The sequence below is a fragment of the Loxodonta africana genome, chromosome 5 (assembly GCF_030014295.1).
Source record: "Loxodonta africana isolate mLoxAfr1 chromosome 5, mLoxAfr1.hap2, whole genome shotgun sequence".
Taxonomy (NCBI): Eukaryota; Metazoa; Chordata; class Mammalia; order Proboscidea; family Elephantidae; genus Loxodonta; species Loxodonta africana.
In genome coordinates, this window is record NC_087346.1 from 103,367,935 (window position 1) to 103,387,540 (window position 19,606).

At 40.6% G+C, this 19,606-nt stretch overlaps 1 protein-coding gene across 1 annotated transcript in view; it reads left to right on the forward strand.

Annotated features, from left to right (window-relative positions):
• Positions 1–212: 212 nt before the first annotated feature.
• The window catches only part of KDR (kinase insert domain receptor), a 50,701-nt gene continuing 31,307 nt past the window's right edge, over positions 213–19,606 (forward strand). The window contains exons 1-12 of the mRNA XM_064285790.1: positions 213–294; positions 4,174–4,267; positions 6,651–6,847; positions 9,961–10,091; positions 10,352–10,520; positions 11,076–11,215; positions 12,499–12,676; positions 14,575–14,689; positions 14,777–14,940; positions 17,557–17,713; positions 18,641–18,764; positions 19,435–19,543. Of these exons, the coding sequence (XP_064141860.1) occupies positions 228–294; positions 4,174–4,267; positions 6,651–6,847; positions 9,961–10,091; positions 10,352–10,520; positions 11,076–11,215; positions 12,499–12,676; positions 14,575–14,689; positions 14,777–14,940; positions 17,557–17,713; positions 18,641–18,764; positions 19,435–19,543 (1,645 nt within the window). The 5' untranslated portion in view covers positions 213–227. The remainder of the gene's footprint in view (positions 295–4,173; positions 4,268–6,650; positions 6,848–9,960; positions 10,092–10,351; positions 10,521–11,075; positions 11,216–12,498; positions 12,677–14,574; positions 14,690–14,776; positions 14,941–17,556; positions 17,714–18,640; positions 18,765–19,434; positions 19,544–19,606) is intronic.

Below are 19,606 nucleotides of genomic sequence, written 5' to 3' on the forward strand. Positions count from 1 at the left end.
TTTGCTCCCTGTAGAAGGCCCAGAGCCGGTCCCTCAGCCGAGATCTCCTCTCAGACAAGCGCCCGCAGACGCCTCTCCAGCAACTGCCGGGCCGGGGCACCCTCGCCCTGCGCGCTCCGGGTTGCTGCGCTGAGACACGCGTCTCGCCTTCACGCCTTCTTCGCCAGGCAAGCCCTCCGGGAACGCGCGTCTGAGTTTTGGGCACTGCGCCCGGCGTGAAGTGCAGGATGGAAAGCAAGGCGCTCCTAGCCATCGCTCTGTGGCTGTGCATGGAGAGCCGGGCTGCCTCCGGGGGTAAGAAGTCCACTCCTTGGGAGGGAGGCGGACAGGTTGGGTGCGCACGGAGAGATCCAGATTGTGGAGGACATGGCGGCCCGATATAACTTCGAATCTTAGAGCTGGAGAGTTGGAAAGGACTTGACGCTTAGTGCTGTTTAATTAACCATTGGGGAAATTGAGGCTCGGAGACTGACCTCCCAGCGAGTCGGTGGTCTACTGAGTTCTAACACGATGCCTTTTCTACGGCTCTGGTCTCTGACAGGCGCCTCGACTGGAGAGTGTCCTGCGAGCCAGCCGACGCACGCTCGGGCTCCCGGAGGCGGGGATAGGAAGGCGCCCAGGGCAGGCGTGCAGGAGGTGCCCCGCAGGCGGGGAACAGGCGGTGAAAAGTCTTAAGGGCTGGGCGCACTATTTTAGTCCGGGTGCAGACAGGCAGCTCCTCCGCTGGGAATGAAGCCCTGCAAGGAGCGTAAGCCTGGTATCCCAGGGCGTCCAGTGCACTCAGCTCTACTTCCGCTAGAGTGGAGCGGGGACCCCGGCCAGCGTTCCCTCTTGGTCTGAACTGACAAGCACAACCACAAAGAGATGGCATCCAGTGACAGGGAACCTTTTTTTTTTTTTTTTTCCTTTCCTTGGTGCAGGGCGCCTCTTTCCTCACAGAGAAAAAACAGAGAAGGTAGGGGAAATTGGGACTTGGCCCTGGGGCTGTGACAGGTTTTCCGAATGTCTCTAAGTGACAGTCACCTTTCAAGGTAAAACAGTGTTAACGTTTTTTAAAGCGGCTTTGTCCTTGCGGTAAGCGCATAGTCAGAAGTTCGCCCTGAAGACCGGGTCTGCCGGACTTCATACCCAGTTTTAGCGCCACTTGCGACTTCCCTTGCCACCTAACATTGCGGTCTCCTTTAAGATTAGGAACACAAACTCTCTTAGTGCCATAACTTTTTTTTTTTTTTTAACGTTTCCCAGATAACATTCCTTCTCCGTAGCCATAATTTACTGATTTCCAGATTACGTGAGGTTGGAGGGGGAAAAAAGTCAAATGTTTAGGAAAATTATTTTTTATTATTTTGAAAGAAAAGAATCACGTGTCTTAAGACTTTTCTACTCACTTACAGTAGCAAGATCATCTGTCTAGAGTTATTGAATTTTCTGAATAAAGACTTGGTTCACCAGGCCCTGCTCCACCCTGGACACTCATTCGACCCTGACAAGGGCCCTCTCTCTCCCTTCATGGGCAGAGAATGAATGTCTGGAACATGTGGTTGTTCTGTATCCCACAAAGAAGTGAGTCGCTTTTAAGCCTGGGGTGTTTCATAGCGCAGCGGTAGTAATGGTAATAGAGTTGCCCTGAATAATGGTGAGGTTGCCCTTTTGGAGTATGTGGCTTAATTAATTGGATTGAGCTATAATTGGTGCCATCCAATTCTAGAGACAGAGACACTGTTGTTTTTCCTTCCTGTGTTTGAGCTGGAAGGGGTAATAGTGCACAAACTAATTAATATTGGTTATGGAACTTGAACATAGCAGGCCTTGTTATGGAGTAGAAGGATATGTATCTTTTATAGTCATTTCTTCAGAACTTTCTGAAGAGTAGAGCTCAAATTTGCCAATAAAAATGTATGAAGCTTAACGGAGGAAAAAAAAATTGAGCCTTGGCCGAAAGATGATGAATTTGAAGTTATCATTATTGATAGCTTGTTGAATAGATTTTTGTCGTAGATTTGTCTGTAGAACAGTATTGTGTTGTCTTGGCTTCCTATGAATGGGGAACACATCTTTTTTATGTTTAATTTTTACATAGCAAAGTGTGTCTAGAGTGTGGAATGATTTGTGGCAATAATTTGGAGAGATCTTAAAGAATCTTTTATTTTGGTGATGGTGGAAGCATAGCTTATTTTAAGCCTAGTCATTTACTACCATTTTGCTCTCACGTGAATGTGCCCAAATAATGACTTATTTCTCATTTGGATCATTGTGTGAGTTGTAGTAAGTTTCTGCTTTCAACGTGTTTTTCAACCTGCTGTTTCCCAGTGAAGTCTGAAATCTATGCTCACACAAGTGAATTTTCATTCTCCTTTTCTTAGGCAAAGTGCGACTCCATTATTGAAAGGCATTTCTTTTACTTTTCCACATTTTGCTTTATTGCTTGCATTCTTTGGGGGCAGTTAATTTCTTCATATTGAAACATGGTGTGCTAGCTAATTAACTGAATATGACAAACCAGACCAATAGCTGTCCAAGAGTGGCCCTTAGACCATCTATGTCAGAGTCACCTGAAATCCTTGCTAAAATGCATTTTCACAGGCCTAAGGATAGCCTGACACATCCTAGGATTTAAGAACCACTGCCTCAAACACAGCATGTCAGTACCAGTGACAGTTTCTGAGGCTTATTGATGTAATTAATTTCCATTTTTTTTTACTGTGTTATTGATGAGTAACTATGTGGGTGTGTGAGAACATGGGTGATCAGTTTGTTCATTTTGCCTGTAGTTATTCACTTTGGAGTCCACAGATTGGATGCACTGGATATTTGCTTATACTCTCTTTACTCATACTCTCTCTTACTTGCCCATATTTGCTCATACTCTTTATTTCCCCAGCAAGATCAATGCTAGTTTAGGTCCAGAGAGTCATTTGTTCTTAGCTGATGTGAGTTAGGGATCACACTAAGTTTGGGTGCTTCCCAGCATTGATCACTTTTTAAGCTGCTGTTTTGTGGATCCTGATATGTAAATGGTTAAGGCTCTCAGATGCTCACCATAAAGTTGACGGCTGGAGTCCACCCAGAGGTGCCTTAGAAGAAAGGCCTGGTGATCCACTTCCCAAAAAATCAGCCATTGAAAACTCTGTGGAGCACAGTTCTACTCTGACACACATGGGGTTGCCGTGAGATGGAGTCGACTTGGCAGCACCTGGTTTCTTAGTATCAGTTAATCCCTACCCTGGTGGGCAGTTTTTTTTCCTCTGATGCTTTTTCAACGCCTGGTAGCTCTTCACATTTAGTTGACAGAGAACTAAGTTTTTATGATGTAGAGTGACCCACAGTGGGATATCAGTCCCACATTCATATATATGTGTTTGTATTTTGTTCTTCTAGTTCTTAAATCTTTAGGTAAAGACAGGTTTCTTGTGTCCCAAGCTTGGTATCAGGATGAGCTAAGACCTTTGATCAGTAAGTTGAGGAACTGAGCATTCCTCAATTGTAATTCATTAACATTACACTTTTTTTGGTCCCATTCCCTCAGGAAAAAATGTATATTAACATGCGTATTGTATGAAATTGGAAAATGTTCTTTCTTCCTCAATTTCTCTCACCCAGTTTGAATACACAGCCTTTGTGTGCCATAATTTTAACTTCAGCAGTTCAGTTACCAGGGGACGTGCAATAGAAAATTGGTAAAGAAGAATGAGACAGGGTCATAGACAGTCCTCCTCCCTCCTCCCGTGAAGGTAGATGGATGAACTATATAGAAATCTCTGTAAGTAGTATTCATTAATCAGCATTTTAGTCAATTTGTGTGCATCCTATGTTTTATAAGAAATGTCAGTGGGTCCTCTCCCAAGGGAGTGAGATCACCAGATGAAGGTTCATTTGGTTTCAGTGTCCATATCGTTTTGTAAGACCTTGAAGTTGGCAATGCAGGAAAACAGGAACCCCACCCTAGCTCCATGAATTGCAGAACTGTTGTGCTGGTTTATGACCATCTGCCCATTCTTCCTGTTATGACACAGCTCGTGAACTTTTACTGGGAATGGTGAAAAGTAAATTCACAGTTATACACAATGAATTGCCGAAAAGGCCTTCTGAAAGTATAGAGTGTGTATTGTTTATGGAAGGTGTTTCCTATTGGGCCTAACTCAGTGGCAACTGCATTCATTTATTTGTTTCCAGGTTTGCCTAGTATTTCTCCTGATCCACCCAGGCTCAGCATACAAAAAGACATACTTACAATTATGGCTAATACAACTCTTCAAATTACTTGCAGGTAAGGGTTCATTTTAGATTCAGATTTCCTGTGCTAAACAACTCAGTGTTTATCAAGAGAAAAAGAATTTCCATTACAGCAGAACTATAATATAGTTGTAGTAATTGTTCATAATTAGTGAAGTTTCTACGAATTGAAGTAATAATGAAAAGATTAGAAATGTCTTCTAGAAATTCTGTGTGATTTTTCTGGTATTTTTCTCTTACTGCCCTTTGCCAACACACACACACACACACACTCACACACGGGTGTGCTTGAACATGCACATACACACAGAGACACGCACATGCACAAAGACACTCAATAAATATTAAATTAGTAAATGAACTTGAGGATATACCCTTAAACGATAGAGTTGAAAAAGTTTTGGGCCACATTTATGATACTCAGAATGGCTCTTGGACATCTTTTTAGTCCTTTCCAAGAACTTTGTTTCATGATAAAACTCTGACTGTAGTTGAAATTTTATTATTCAGTCATTAACATTATTAAGTGTGTGCTCTGCAGGGGTAATGGACTTCATGCTCTGGCTCGATATGTCTTGGAATGCCTCTTGTTGTACTTGCTAATAAGAAGTAATGCTACCGATTTTTGTGAAGTGGGGAAACAAATCTAGTTCACTAGAAGTGGCTTTTAAGTTTTGCTTTCCACCCCCTGCCCAGGAGGAAAGATGGAAGACCTTGAGACTTAATCTTGCCATTATGCATGAAAGACCCAAATGCTTCTCAGGAGCGCTGTGTTTTTGGCAGAGGCCACAGTGGGTGGAGATGATATTGCCCTTTGAGAAGACTACTAGGGATCCAGAAAGAACCTTGGGCAGCTTATTGTAATTGCTTCCTACTTGATGAATAGCAAGTGTTCAACACAAAGATACAAAGATCTATTTTAGATTGCAAAGTGTAAAGGATACTGTAGTCCCCTTATCAAGTCCTTGATCCCAACATCCAAGCCCTGGGAACAAACACAGTACCAGGTGTTGCTTCCCTAGCTTTGCTGGTTCAAGACAAATACATTTCTCTGTAGCTTTTCCCTTACCCACCCTCAAAAACAAAGGTTATTTAAAATCCCCAAAGAGCCATCCTTTTTCTTTAAGTTCTGCATAGACATTTCTTAGGTTCTAAAAAAGCCATGGAGTGTGTTGGAGCTACCCCTCGTGGTAGAAACAGTTAAATACTTGGCTGGTAACTGAAAAATTGGAGGTTCAAGCCCACCCAGAGGCACTTCGGAAGGAGGACCTGGCAATCTACTTCCAAAAAATTAGCCATTGAAAACCCTACGGAGCACAGTTCTACTCTGATACACATGGGGATGGCCATGAGTTAGAACCAACTGGAGGGTAACTGGTTCCTTTGAGTGTGTGAGAAGTAGCTTCATTGATGTAGCTGCAATTTCGTGAAAATTTCAAGTTCTTTGAGGGAAAGGTCAATAATATTACATTCTTCTTGGTGCTGACTATCTCTCTTGGGGCCTTGTAGGGAAATGTAATAATAGTCATCTGTGTTTTCATGTGGTCCTCCCATCACACCATCTTCCTCCCTGCCCTCACGTCTTACTCTCCTTTGCTCACTCTGACATGTCTCTGCTGGCTTTGTTGCTGTTTCCCTAATATTCCAGATATGCTCCTTCCTTAGGGCCTGTACGTGTGCTATTTCCTCTGCCTGGACATCATGCTTAGTGAAGTAGAGGGTTAGTGAGAAACAGGAAGACCTTCAACGAGATGGAGTGACACAGTGGCTGCAACAATGGGCTCAAACATATTGTGAAGATGGCGCAGATCGAACAACGTTTTGTTCTGTTGTACACGGGGTTGCTATGAGTTGGAGCTGACTCAACAGCAACTAACGATAACACTGCCAGGGGTACTGTTCCTCCTGATAGTCACAAGGCCGGCGTTATCAAGTCCCCTCCCCACAGAACTTCGTCTGTTTCATCATCACTTCTGTATTTTTCTCCATAGTCCTTATTTCTACCTTTTATACAGTAAATTTTACTTCTTCTTCTTCTTTTTTTTTTTTTTTAATTTTTTGTCTCCTCCAACTGAACTGAGGTTCCATAAAAGGCATCAGTTTTGTCTGATTTGTTCAGTGCTGTATCCCTGGTTCTTAGCAGTGCCTGACACATAGTACATACTCAATAAATACATGTTGAATGAATGAGTGAATGAATAGGAAACTCAGGAATCACTCTACAAGTGATTTCTGGAGCTGAGCCGATGGCTTTTTGTCATATGCCAATTCAACCTGTCATCTTTGATAGGAGGCTTTATATCTGTCTGCTGAGGAATTTATTTAATAGTTTGGTAACCAAACCTTTTACCTTTGGTTCCTTAGAAACCATCTCAGTGGAGTTTCACATTAGTATCTCCCTGGAATTAATTTTTCAGGGGACAGAGGGATGTGAATTGGGCCTGGCCCAATAATCAGAGTGAGTCTGAGGAAAGGGTGGAGGTGACGGAGTGCGATGACGGCTTTTTCTGTAAGACGCTCACAATTCCTAAAGTGATCGGAAATGATACTGGAGCCTACAAGTGCTTCTACCGGGACACTGACATGGCTACAGTCATTTATGTCTACGTCCAAGGTGAGTGGTTAAATATAATTCATTTCCCACGTTGATTTACCAGTTATAAAACACAATAGACGTAAAGAGGAATCGAGTACAACAAAAGGCTCTCTCAAAAGGCTCTTTGCCAACCGGAAAATACAAAATTCTTTTCTCCCAAGGCTTCCTCTGAGAAAGGAGATGCATTAATTTCTTCTGGAGCTTGGGCTCTGAGTACATCTTTTTTTTGCCCAATTAGGTGGGTTCTGATCTTTGTTTCTAAGTAAATCTGTATTCAGAATTGGCTATGGAGATGCATGTAAAGCTTTCTGATGTTTGAGGGGGAAAAAACAAACAAACCTGAAATCCTTGAAAAGAAAGACTGAGGGGTGAATTATGGTAAGGTTTCTGCAGAGATAGGTTATCTAACCAGCATAGGAGATTTTCCCAAGAACGCACAGGAAAACAGGCAAGGTCTCTGAAGCTTTTTTTGTTCATAGGAATTTCTCTTTTCCCACTTCTATTTTATTTTTAAAAAATCTCATACTCTTGTGCAAATGAAGACATTGCTTCGAAGGGCCTTTCGAGTTTCCCTTGCATGTGTGGTCTGAGATCTTGGATGATGTACCAGACCGTTTAAGGGTTTGCAATTTTGGATTGACACCATAGAGACTGATTTAACACCCATGTAGTGCAAAACACAACATTACACATATTTAGTGTTTATGAACTATCTTTTCTTTTGTATTTTAAAAATCTTATACTAGTGTAATTTTCCTGTGAAAACCTGACTCAACCAGTGACATACCTATAATATAACTTTGGGGAATGTAAGAATTGGGAGGAATGGCATAGTATTTTGTTTGGATATACTGAATATTTTTCTTTTCAATGAAGATGAGCTTTTAAAGTTTTTATTTATACATTTTTATACCTCTGTGCATCCCAGAGGATTTGAGGCAGGTGAAGATTGCTTAGATTTTTTTTTTCCTCCCCCCCGAGGCACCTTTTTTTACAAAATGGGAACTTCATGAACTTTGGGAAATACACTTGCGTGTGCCCACTTACATTTTAATAGTGCAATATAGTCCATGCTTTGGAAAAGTATAGGCCACATCAAAGCACTATACTCTCTCTTGGGTTGTGTAATGTTTAAGAATTATTTTTGCCCAGGGTAAGCACAATCCAAGATAGAATTCCGTGCTGTCCTCTTCTCCTCTACAGAATTTGAAAGAGACAAGGCTCAGATCTTTCAGGATTTCTGGCTCCTTTTGATCTGGCAGTCTTGGGAGATGAGGCTTTCTCAGAAGATTGCAAGGATTTCCTGCTTTTGGCCTGTCTGGAAATACTACAAGATGAGCCTCTCCCATAATATTTTGTTACTTCCGTCTCCCCAAGTCAGGAAACCTGGAGACATGGGAAAATTCATTTTATGAGTTAGAGTAAATATTTTATTTTGAGAGGATGGGTGGTTGTTTGGGTTTCTTTTGTTTATTTCCTTATTTTGGGATACCGAAATAGAATTGATTTACTGAATAGCTTTGGTCTTACGTCAAAGGGTTAATTTAGCTTCCAAAGGCTTGTTCTCTAAGCAAGCTATGTTATATTTTCATAACATGTGGGTGAAAGGTAAGGAATATTAAGAAGTAGCTGTCCCTAGCACTGTTTATTTGTGCACTACCAGTCTTTGGGTATACCATCAAATTCCGCCACCTGTCTAAGCCATAATATTCTAGAAGTTGAGCTGTCCAAGATTTTGATCTTGAAGTGTAACAATGGCAAAGACAACATTGAAGTATTCCCTGTGAGACACTCTTTAGTGTCCCTTCTCGTTCCCACCTTACTTCCTTAGTCTTCTGACCCCATTCCCTACAGCCATGGCTGGAGCCAGGAAATAGTGCCTGGCCCATAAGATAATGGCTGTGGCATGTGGTGGGCTAGATTGGCTGCTTTTCTGTGCTTTCCAGCTGGGAAGGAAATCAAAGTTCTGCAGCTAAAGGGAATTAACTACCTCTGTCCCCTTGGGTTTAATTAACCCTTTCTTCACTTTGGCCAGCTATTATGAAGCATTATAAAAATGCTTCATCAGGTGAATTTGGTATAGCAATATGAACTGCTGTCTCTCTAACATTTCTGGCATGACTCCAGAGCACATCATCTCTATCTCTGGGAAACTGAGTACTTTTCCAGCACATTATTAACATTGCATGAACCGTGTTTGAATGATGTTAAATTTTCTTTGATTTTCTTCTCAGTGATTTGCATGGTGGCTTTTCAGATTTTTATTATTGAGGGTATTAATGGCTCCTGAATCTTAAACTAAATGTACTATCTATTAAGCATTATATTACAAAGAATCTTATAGTCATCACAATCTTAAAATGTCCACATACTACAACTCTCTTGAATAATTGAGTTCAAAATCTGAAATTTGTTTCCTGTTTGTTTTAAAGATCCTTTGGGATCCATTAATTTATTTTCATAGCACTTAAATTATTTTCCTAAAGAGAGAGAGAGAACATGATTTTTTTTTAAAACATCAGTAGAAATTACTAGGAAATATGTATAGATTTAACTGCAAATTTTAAAGTCAGTATGCTCCTTTATTTTGCAAAAAATTATAATGATCAAGATGTAAAATCTGAAACCTATAAAATATTCTCTACTTGTTGATGATCCTTGTGAAAGGAGTTAACGTCATTCTGGGAGTTTTCCTTTCAAAATTTTATACACACACATGTATTTATAACCTATCATCAATCTATCTACGTACTTACCCATCCATCCATGCATCCATGCATCCATGCATCCATGCATCCATGCATCCATCCATCCATCCATCCATCCATCCATCCATCCATCCACCCACCCACCCATCCACCCACCCACCCATCCACCCACCCATCCACCCACCCACCCATCCACCCACCCACCGTCTCACCCACCTATCTATCTACCTATTCTTTTCTATAGCATATTTTGTAGCATATTCTTGGATCCAGATATCTATCAGCAGACTAACCTGTGAGAGTGCCTACTGAGGTGTCAGTCCCAATCATTCATCTCTCTGGTTTGGGTTTATGAATCTAAAAAATGACCAGCTTTTCCAGTAAATGCTATTAATTAGCTAATAGTATTAAATTTTCTTCTAGATTACAGATCTCCATTTATTGCTTCTGTTAGTGATGAGCATGGAGTTGTGTACATCTCTGAGAACAAAAACAGAACTGTGGTGATTCCATGTCTTGGGTCCATTTCAAACCTCAATGTGTCACTTTGTGCAGTAAGTTAAAACTTCTTCCATCATCTCTTAAATTTTCCTAATTTTAAGCTAATATCAAGATGGATAGTCTGTTTATTCAAGATGGATAGTCTGTTTATTATACAGTATCAATAATGAGTTTTAAAGATTCTTTAGGAAGGGTCAAAGTAACAAAGAATAAAATGAAAAACTATTGGTATGCTTAAAAGTAAGGCAAATTCTTTAGTGATCATCTTTAGAAAACACATAACCAATATTTGCTATTTCTTTTTACTGCCCAGAGGTATCCAGAAAAGAAGTTTACTCCTGATGGCAACCGAATTTCCTGGGACAGCAATAAAGGCTTTAGTATCCCTAGCTACATGATCAGCTATGCTGGCATGGTCTTCTGTGAAGCAAAAATTAACGATGAAAGCTACCAGTCTATTATGTACATAATTGTGGTGTTAGGTAAGAGAACAGTTTCCTTTCTATATCATTAATTTTAGACAATAAAGAATGGCTTCATATATTAAGACCCTGGAGGCTAAGGTGTTTGGTAAAGGACAAGGGATAATGAAAAATGTAATTCATGGTATGGTGTTGGGGAATCCATTACATCTACTCTTCTCTACCAAATAAACCCATGTGTAGTCGAGTTTTTTCTCTTTTTTTGCCAAGACCAAGGATTAAAGAATGCTTTTATAGTAACACATTTTTGAAAAAAATAATTGTCACCCGTTTTTAAAATTATACCTGTTTTATGAAAAGTTCAACTATTTACTAAAGCTGGCCCCGTTGGCCTAGAGCTATTGACCACTCAAACTTTACTGCTTTTCCATGCACTGGGTTACAACATCTTTGAGCCCCGAAGTCAGTGTTTTGTAAATCTCTGTAGATGATTTTCTTGGGAGTTCCCAGGTATTGCTGAGGCCCTCAGGGAAAAATGATATGACATATTTTATAGTTGCATCATTTTTGAAAAATTTGTTTTCACTCTCTGTTTTTCTAATTTACTTGTTCCAGGATACAAGATTTATGATGTGGTTCTGAGTCCTCCTCATGGAGTTGAGATGTCTGTTGGAGAGAAGCTTGTTCTAAATTGTACAGCAAGGACTGAACTAAATGTGGCGGTTAAGTTCAACTGGGAATATCCTTCTTCGAAGGTACCCATACCCGTTGCCATCTAGTCAATTCTGACTCATAGTGACCCTATAGGGCAGGTTAGAACTGCCCCACAGGATTTTGTAGGCTGTAAATCTTTATGGAAGCAGACTGGCACACTTTTCTGCTGACCTACTGGTAGGTTTGGACCACTAACCTTTCAGTTAGCAGCTGAGCGCTTAACCACTGCACTACCACTTTGAAGGTAACACTAACAATTCAAAGCCAGACCTCTAAATGCTTTGATAATAATCCCCAGAGCAGTTTGTTTGCGAGAGATAAGGGTTACTCTGGCCAGACAAAATGTGGTATTGTTAGCTGCTATTGAATTGGCCCTTGACTCATGGTGACCCCATGTACAACAGAACAGAAATGCTGCCCAGTCCTGTGCCATTCTCAGGATTGGTCAGAGGATTGGACCACTGGGCTTTCACTGGCTGATTTTCAGAAGGAGATTGCCAGGCCTTTCTTCCTAGTCCATCTTTAGTCTGAAAGCTCCACTGAAACCTATTCAGCATTATAGCAACATGCAAGCCACCACTGATAGATAGATGGTAGCTGAGCATGAGGTGCGTTGGCTAGGAATCAAACCTGGGTATCCCACATGGGTGGTAAGAATTCTACCACCGAACCACCGATGCCCTCAGATAAAATATCTGGAGTGTGTACATCATTGAGAGCAAAAACAAAACTGTAGTGATCCCAAGTCTTGGGCCCATTTCAAACCTCAGTGTGCTACTTTGTGCAGTAAGTTATACCTTCTTCAGCCATCTTGTTGTGTGCTTTTGAGTCGATATTGACTCCTAGTATCCCCATGTAAGGACCTTAAAACATTAAGGGAATTGCAGAACATACATCACCTGTGGAAAAATAGGATGCAAGGCCAAGAACTCTGTGCCACTCTGCTGTCACGAGGCCACCAACATAGTTTTCTCCAGGCGATTATGTATTTTCAGGTTATCCCTGTATTCTTCAAAGTTCTTGATCTATTTTTCCCTGTAAGGGAATTTATTTTTAAGAGTTGGGATGAAACACACTTTTCCTTGAACAGTAGTCATATTTGCTTGTGTCTACAGTTCATATTCGTCTTATTCTCACTATGTGGGATTTTTTGAAATCCTGATTCAGTTGGTTCTATTTATTTCTCCTGACACCGAATACATTTATTACCTACATAACATTAAAAATTCTGGAGTAGACCCAAGACTTGATTTTGTTGGTATCTAGGAAGCTACTGGGTAATGCTATGCTTGGGTTTGGAAGTAAATTAAACTATTTTTTTCAGCATCAGCATAAGAAACATATTAGCCAGGACGTAAAAACCCAGTCTGAGAGTGAAATGAAGAAATTTTTGAGCACCTTGACTATAGATAGTGTAACCCGAAGTGACCAAGGGTGGTACAACTGTGTTGCATCCAGTGGGCGGATGACCAAGAAGAACAGCACATTTGTCAGGATCCATGGTGAGCCAAGATCTCCTTTGGAATTATGCTATGCCTTGAAAAGTGAGATGATTTAAATAAATTTAGATCAGATAGTGATTTCTGTTATGTTTGTTCAGCAGATATTCTTGAGCTCTTGCTAGAAAGGCTAGATGACCTAGAGATCAAGAGCATAGCTTTGGAGTTGAGAGACTTGGGGTCAAATCCCAACTCTAAAGGTGAAATGAGATAATATAATTTAAGTGTTCACTAAATAGTAGCAGTTGTTGTTGCTATTATTATTATTTCATAAGGAAAGTATTAGTATCTAAAGTGGCTTTTAAAATCTTTTTTTTGGAAGTCTGGGAGATGTGCTAGAATAAGCATGGATTCAATTACTTGCCGTGGGGCTGTGAGAAAATAATTACATTTCTCATTTTTTCTCTTTCCCTCTCGTAAATATCTCAGTTGAGATGGTAATTAAATGGCATCCTACTTCCAGGCCATGGTAAGGCTTTTGGATTTTAGTATGAGAAGGCATAGAAGGGTTTTGAGCAGAAAAAGACATGCTCTGGCTTATGTTTTTCTAGGATTACTCTGTTGTATGTAAAATATACTTTAGGGAACAAAGGGCAGAAGTAGGGAGATTAGTTAGGAGGTGAATTGCAATAATCCAGGCAAGGGATGGCAAATGACTTGGACAGGGTGTGTCTTAGTTATCTAGTGCTGCTATAACAGAAATACCACAGGTAGATGGCTTTAACAAAGAGAAGTTTATTTCCTCACAGTAAAGTAGGCTAAACTCCCAAATTCTGGGTGTCAGCTCCCGGGGAAGGCTTTCTCTCTCTGTTGACTCTGGAGGAAGGTCCTTGTCTTTAATCTTCCCCTAATCAAGGAGCTTCTCAGGCTCAGGGACCCCAGGTCCAAATGGCACACTCTGCTCCTGGCGCTTCTTTCTAAGTGGTATGAGGTCCCCCGTCTCTCTGCTCTCTTTTTTCTTTTATATCTCAAGAGATTGCCTCAAGACGTAACCCAGTCTTGAAGGTGGAGTCCTGCCTCACTGACACAACTGCAGCCCATCCTCTGTCATTAATATCATAGAGGCAGGATTTACAACATATAGGAAAGTCACACAATACTGGGAGTCATGGCCCAGCCCAACTGATACACACATTTTGGGGGGGACATAGTTCAATCCATGACTGGGTGCAAAGGTGATAAGAAGTGATCTGATCTGGATATATTTTGAAGGTAGATCCAACAGAATCTGCTTATGGATTCATTGGCTGTGGGGTCTAAGAGAAAGAAAAGAATGGAAGAGGATTCTTGAGATTTTTGCATGAGCAACTGGGTGGTGCTATTTACTGAGATAGGGAAGTTGACAGAGGAGTCAGATTAGGGGAAATAATATTGAATATGCTCATTCAGAGATACCCATTAAACATCCAAGTGGAGATGTTTAGTATATAAACCCAGAACTCGGAGATATAGATTTAGGGTTTATATAAATAGTACTTTGAGCCTGAGATAGAGGTTGGTGTAGATAAAAATAAGAGATCTGAGGACTGAGCCCCAGGGCATGCCAACACATTAGAGGGATTTAGGTGTAGGTTATCACGGGTGCAGAGGACAAGTCCCCCTCCTGTCCCTGGGGGAATTACAGAAAGCTTCACAGAGGAGCAAATGCACTAATCCAAGATTTGAGCAACAAGTAGGCTTGCAGGGGTACCCTCAGGGTGACAGAAAAAGCAAATGCAAAGATTGGATTTTGGGAGAGGCTGGAATGTGACCTATAGGAGGGTGTATTCAGAATGTCTGAACTGCAACAACTCAGAACACCAAGGTATTTGATTTTTCAGTTGAAGTGAAAAGCTAAACCAAAAACCATTGACAATAAATCAGCATTTATGAGAATAATTTTTTTTTAATTTTTTTTACAGAAAAACCTTTTGTTGCTTTTCGTAGCGGCATGGAATCTTTGGTGGAAGCCATAGTGGGAGAAAATGTCAGAGTTCCTGTGAAGTTTCTTGGTTACCCAGTCCCTGAAATAAAATGGTGACTATTGAGAATAAATGCAAAACATTGTTTCACATGAAGGCAAATCTTTAGATTGTACCAATTTCCCCCAATTTTTTTTCATAGGTATAAAAATGGAAGACCCCTTGAGTCTAATCATACAATCAAAGTGGGGCATGTCCTGACTATTATGGAAGTGAGTGAAAAAGATACTGGGAATTACACTGTCATTCTTACCAATCCCATTTCAAAGGAGAAGCAGAGCCACGTGGTATCTCTGGTTGTGAATGGTGAGTCCGTTCAGTTTTCCTTCTCTGCCCAAAGTTTACTAGGAAGAATATGCTTATGTCTTCCTAAACAACAAGCCACCATTCCATTGTCACCTGCTGCTTCACCCACATCATGAGTGTGGCACCTGTATATAAAAATGGTCCAGAGTGGTGGTGTTGAGGTAGAGGACAATGTGGCATGAATGTGTTTGTTTGAGAGGCCATGGAAGTGAGCTGTTTGGTGGCCAAATGCAAAATTAAAGTAGATGGCACGCTTGATGGCCCAATGCTGTGAAGTAAGAATGCCTACAGGGAGAGTTGTCAAGCCTACATTGCACTGTGTTTACTCTTGTTTCATGGAATGGTGCACCTAGTGTGCAGATGTATAGGAGGAAGAAGTAAGTCTCTTCTCCTTGACTTTCGTGAGAAGCCTCTAATTTGGTTTTGTAGTTGATGTGTCGGTGATCACAGGCAGGTTCTACCTCAGAAGGCTTTTGCAGGTCGACATTGTTGGATTGGTTGGAATTTTTTTTTTTTTATCAGAAGTTCAGGATCTGATCCTGAGTCTATAAAGGGAAGATATTAAGTTTTATATTGATTTAAGAATGATTTGAACTTTGTTTTCCCAAACTGAAATATAACAATAAGTGTTGTTGGAGGAAAAAAGGGTGCCATGATCAAGCAAGCCTGGGAGGTCCTAAGTTAATGTAAAGGAGGTTTCTTTACTACATGACTTCTCAAGGCCTTTAATATGTTAATATATATTGCCATTTGGGACAGGGATGGGGTGGTGGCATAGAGTGTGCAGGGTTTAACAAACTTATTTGACCAGAGCACCTTTACCCCAAGTATATTCGCTCATATCTTGCTCCAAAACCCAGTTTGAGAGTCGTTTCTCTGTTGTGATTCCTTGTTTTCCCTACTGGTGCAGCTTAGTATAACTGCAGGATCTTTTCTCATGAAATTAAGGTGTTTCTCCCATGCTTCTGGAGTCCCTGGTGGTGCAGTGATTAAGTGCTTGGCTGTTAACCTAAAAGGTTGGCAGTTTGAACCTACCAGCTGCTCCTCAGAAAAAAGATGTGGCAGTCAGCTCCTGTAAAGATTTACAGCTTCGGATGCCCTGTGAGTCTCTATGAGTTGGAATGGACTCAAGGGCAACAGGTTTTTTTTCCCCCATGCTCCCAGAATCCCTGGGCAGTGTAAATGGCTAACGTGCTTGGCTGCCAACCAAAAGGTAGGTGGTTGAGTCTACCCAGAGGCTTCTGGGAAGAAAGGCCTGGTAATCCACTGCCAAAAAATCAGCCATTGAAAATCCTTTGGAGCACAGTTCTACTCTGACACACATGAGTGTTGCGGTGAGTCAGAGTCAACTTGTTGGCAACTGGTTTCCCTTATTTCCTGCTACCCCTCTGTATATCTACTGAGCTTGGCTTAGCTTTTTCCCTGGGAAATCAGCTCCAAAGAGTATTTTAAAGATAGCAGGTTCCAGGAAATTTGCTTATAAGAAGGGCAGGAGTAGGGCATTGGGGAAGGGAAACTGGAAAGCTGATAAGTAGGATGGGAAGAAGAAAATGAACAAGAGCTGAAGACGTAACAATGGCCAGTGACTAACCCCATCTCATCAATTCATGAAATCACTAAACAGTTGATTCACTGTACCATTTACCCTGATATATGAAACAAACAAAATAGAAGTTAAGTTTTATAGCAAAATCTGAGCCTTTAGTTTGATAGTGATAAGAAAATGTTATTAGGTACCATTGAGTTGATTTTGACTCATGGTGACCCCAAATGACACTGTAGAGCTGTTCCATAGGGTTTTCTTGGCTGTAATCTTTACAGAAGGAGATTTCCAGGTCTTTCTTCCTTGGAGCTGCTGGGTGGGTTCAAATTGCAGAGCTTTCAGTTAGCAGCTGAGTGCTTAACTGCTTGTGTCATGAGGGCTTCTCAATAAGAAAATAGTTTCATGTTAATGACTTTGGAAGCAAAAAAGAAGAGAAAGGAGGAAGAAGAGGGTGAGAAAGAAAGAAAGGAGGAAGGAAGGGAGGAAAGATGAATAAAAGGAAAGATACATTTGACAGTGGCAGTGGTTCATTATATAATGATTTAAATCTTTGTTTATCATGTAGTGGTTTACTGCTTGGGTTCAAAAGTCAAGAGTGTCTAGATTTGTTCCTGATTTTGTCACTTATTAACTGGGTTACCTTGGTCAAGTCATTGAACTTTTCTGTATCTCATTTTTCTCAAGTGTAATAGCAGTTGTGAGGATTAAATGAATGAATCAATATAAAGCACTTAGAATAATGCTTGGCACATCATAATGTTTTTGTTATTCACAACTGTTCTGGTACTGGAGACTTGCCCCAATCTTGTGAGATTGGGGGAACTGAAAGAATTATGCCTATAATGTAGATAGAAAAAAAAAATAAGCCCTAGGTCCCAAGATGTGCACAAAGTTGCTCAGCTTTGTGAACTGTCACTAGAACGTCCAAGTCTAGCTATTCTATGAAAAAGAAAGTGGCGGCAAGATCATATGCTAAAGTAACAAACAAAACATAGCCTTCAGTTGCCGAAAACCTCTACCTTCCATTCCTTAAAGCTGATCGATAATTCAAAAGTTGCTTTCCTCATCTCCAGTCCCACCCCAGATTGGTGAGAAATCTGTAATATCACCCATGGATTCCTACCAGTATGGCACCATGCAAACGCTGACGTGCACAGTCTATGCAGTCCCTCCCCCACATCACATCAAATGGTATTGGCAGTTGGAGGAAGAATGCAACTACATCCCCACGTGAGTAGGGCCACGGGCTCTTTTATCCTATGGTTTTGCGTTTCCTGTAGCTCTGCTGGGATATGACTACAATCTAAGTAGGGAAGATTATCCCTAAGAAAATTTTCTCTTAAGAGCACCCCTTCACCTCCCTTCATCGTTCTTTGCGTCTTCAATTATACATGGTGTCTTTGCTTGGGATAACCCATTTTCTTTATTTTCTATCTCTGCTTAGATTAGCCCTGATGTACACCTTGCCAAATGCAAGCTATTCACTTAGTTCGCTAATTGCCAATCTTTGGATTTGCTCTTTATGCCAGTCAACTGGTGAACAGTACACCACTCCTTCTTATCTGTGAGGAGGTCCATCTCTGAGAGGAAGTGCCGATGGATGTGAGGGAGCGATAGACCTAGCCCAGCCCTCAGAGTCTCAGGCCCAGTTTATCAGGTTCTAACATAAGTCCAGACATCCTTAGGGGGCGGAAAAAAAAAACAACTAACCCATCACTACCCTAAGCAGTCCACTTCCTGTTGTTGTTTTTGAAATGGCCACCACAAGTTTCTTCCTCAGTTGTTCGATCATTTCCTACACAAAGGCCAAAGTCCCAGAGACATTACTTTAAGAAACCTGATGGCTTCTTAGTTTCCTTGCGTTCCTTTGAAGTAAATTAACTTGAATTGTCTTGTCTGATCGAATTCGTGAATGAAAGTTTGTTCCCAGAATGGCGGCTTCCCTCCTGTATCCTGAATGAATCTACCTAGAACCTTATCCTTCAGTGCAGAGGCCCTTTTTTAATTGGCACCAAAATCTTGTGACATGGTAGTCTGCATTGAAAGTTATTTCTAGGAACACAATAACAAAAATCTGATTATTATTATTATTTTTTCTACTGATTTGATTTAAAGAAAAATTAGGTTGTAATATGATCTCTGATCTCTTTCTTATAGCCAAACTGCCTTAATGACAAAACCATACCATTGTAAAGAATGGAGAAGTGTGGAGGACTTCCAGGGGGGAAATAAAATTGAAGTCACCAAAAATCAATTTGCTGTAATTGAAGGAAAAAACAAAGTGAGTTTGAACTCTTTAATCGGAAATCTCTCTTTTTAAATAAAAGATGATACAATAATATGTCAGGAGTATTAGAGATTAATAATCAAATTTATAATAAAAATCAAATCAAATCATGATAAAATAGTAGCATGTTAAGTCAGTTTGTAAACACCATTGAGTTTAAAAAGGATCATTGACTTATTTAAAAGGAAAAATATTTTTTTTATTGTGGTAAAGGCATAGATAATAAAACAGTTGCCATTTCCACAGTCTTCACAGGTACAGTTCGATGCCATTAAATATGTTGATCATGTTCAACCATCACTACCACTCACTTATCAATAGTTTGTCATAGAAAAATGAAACACATAACACTGTTCAACTTGCACGCTTGTTGTAAGGTGATTCTGATTTTATAAACATGAAAATGGGAAAATATGTATAGACATACTGTTATATTAAAACACAGGATTTATTTTTATGATTTCCAAAACAATTTGTCCATGTGTGAACTATGCCAGCATAATTATAATTACATAAATGTGATTATATGCAGTAGTATGAACTGAGTAGGCAGGCAGTAACAATTGTGGAGACTGCTGAATCTTAGTTGGAACGCATGTGCGCAAACACAGCCTCCATTGTTTATGGCCTAGGCTTGTTATTTGTTTTGTTTTGTTTTTTCCAGACTGTAAGCACCCTTATTATCCAAGTGACAAATGTGTCAGCTCTGTACAAATGTGAAGCCATGAACAAAGCCGGGCTAGGAGAGAGGGTTATCTCCCTCCACGTGACCAGTAAGTACTCTTCTCTGAAGGGGAGAGTGGGTTGGATCTCCCCCAAAGTGGGTGCTAAGTTGT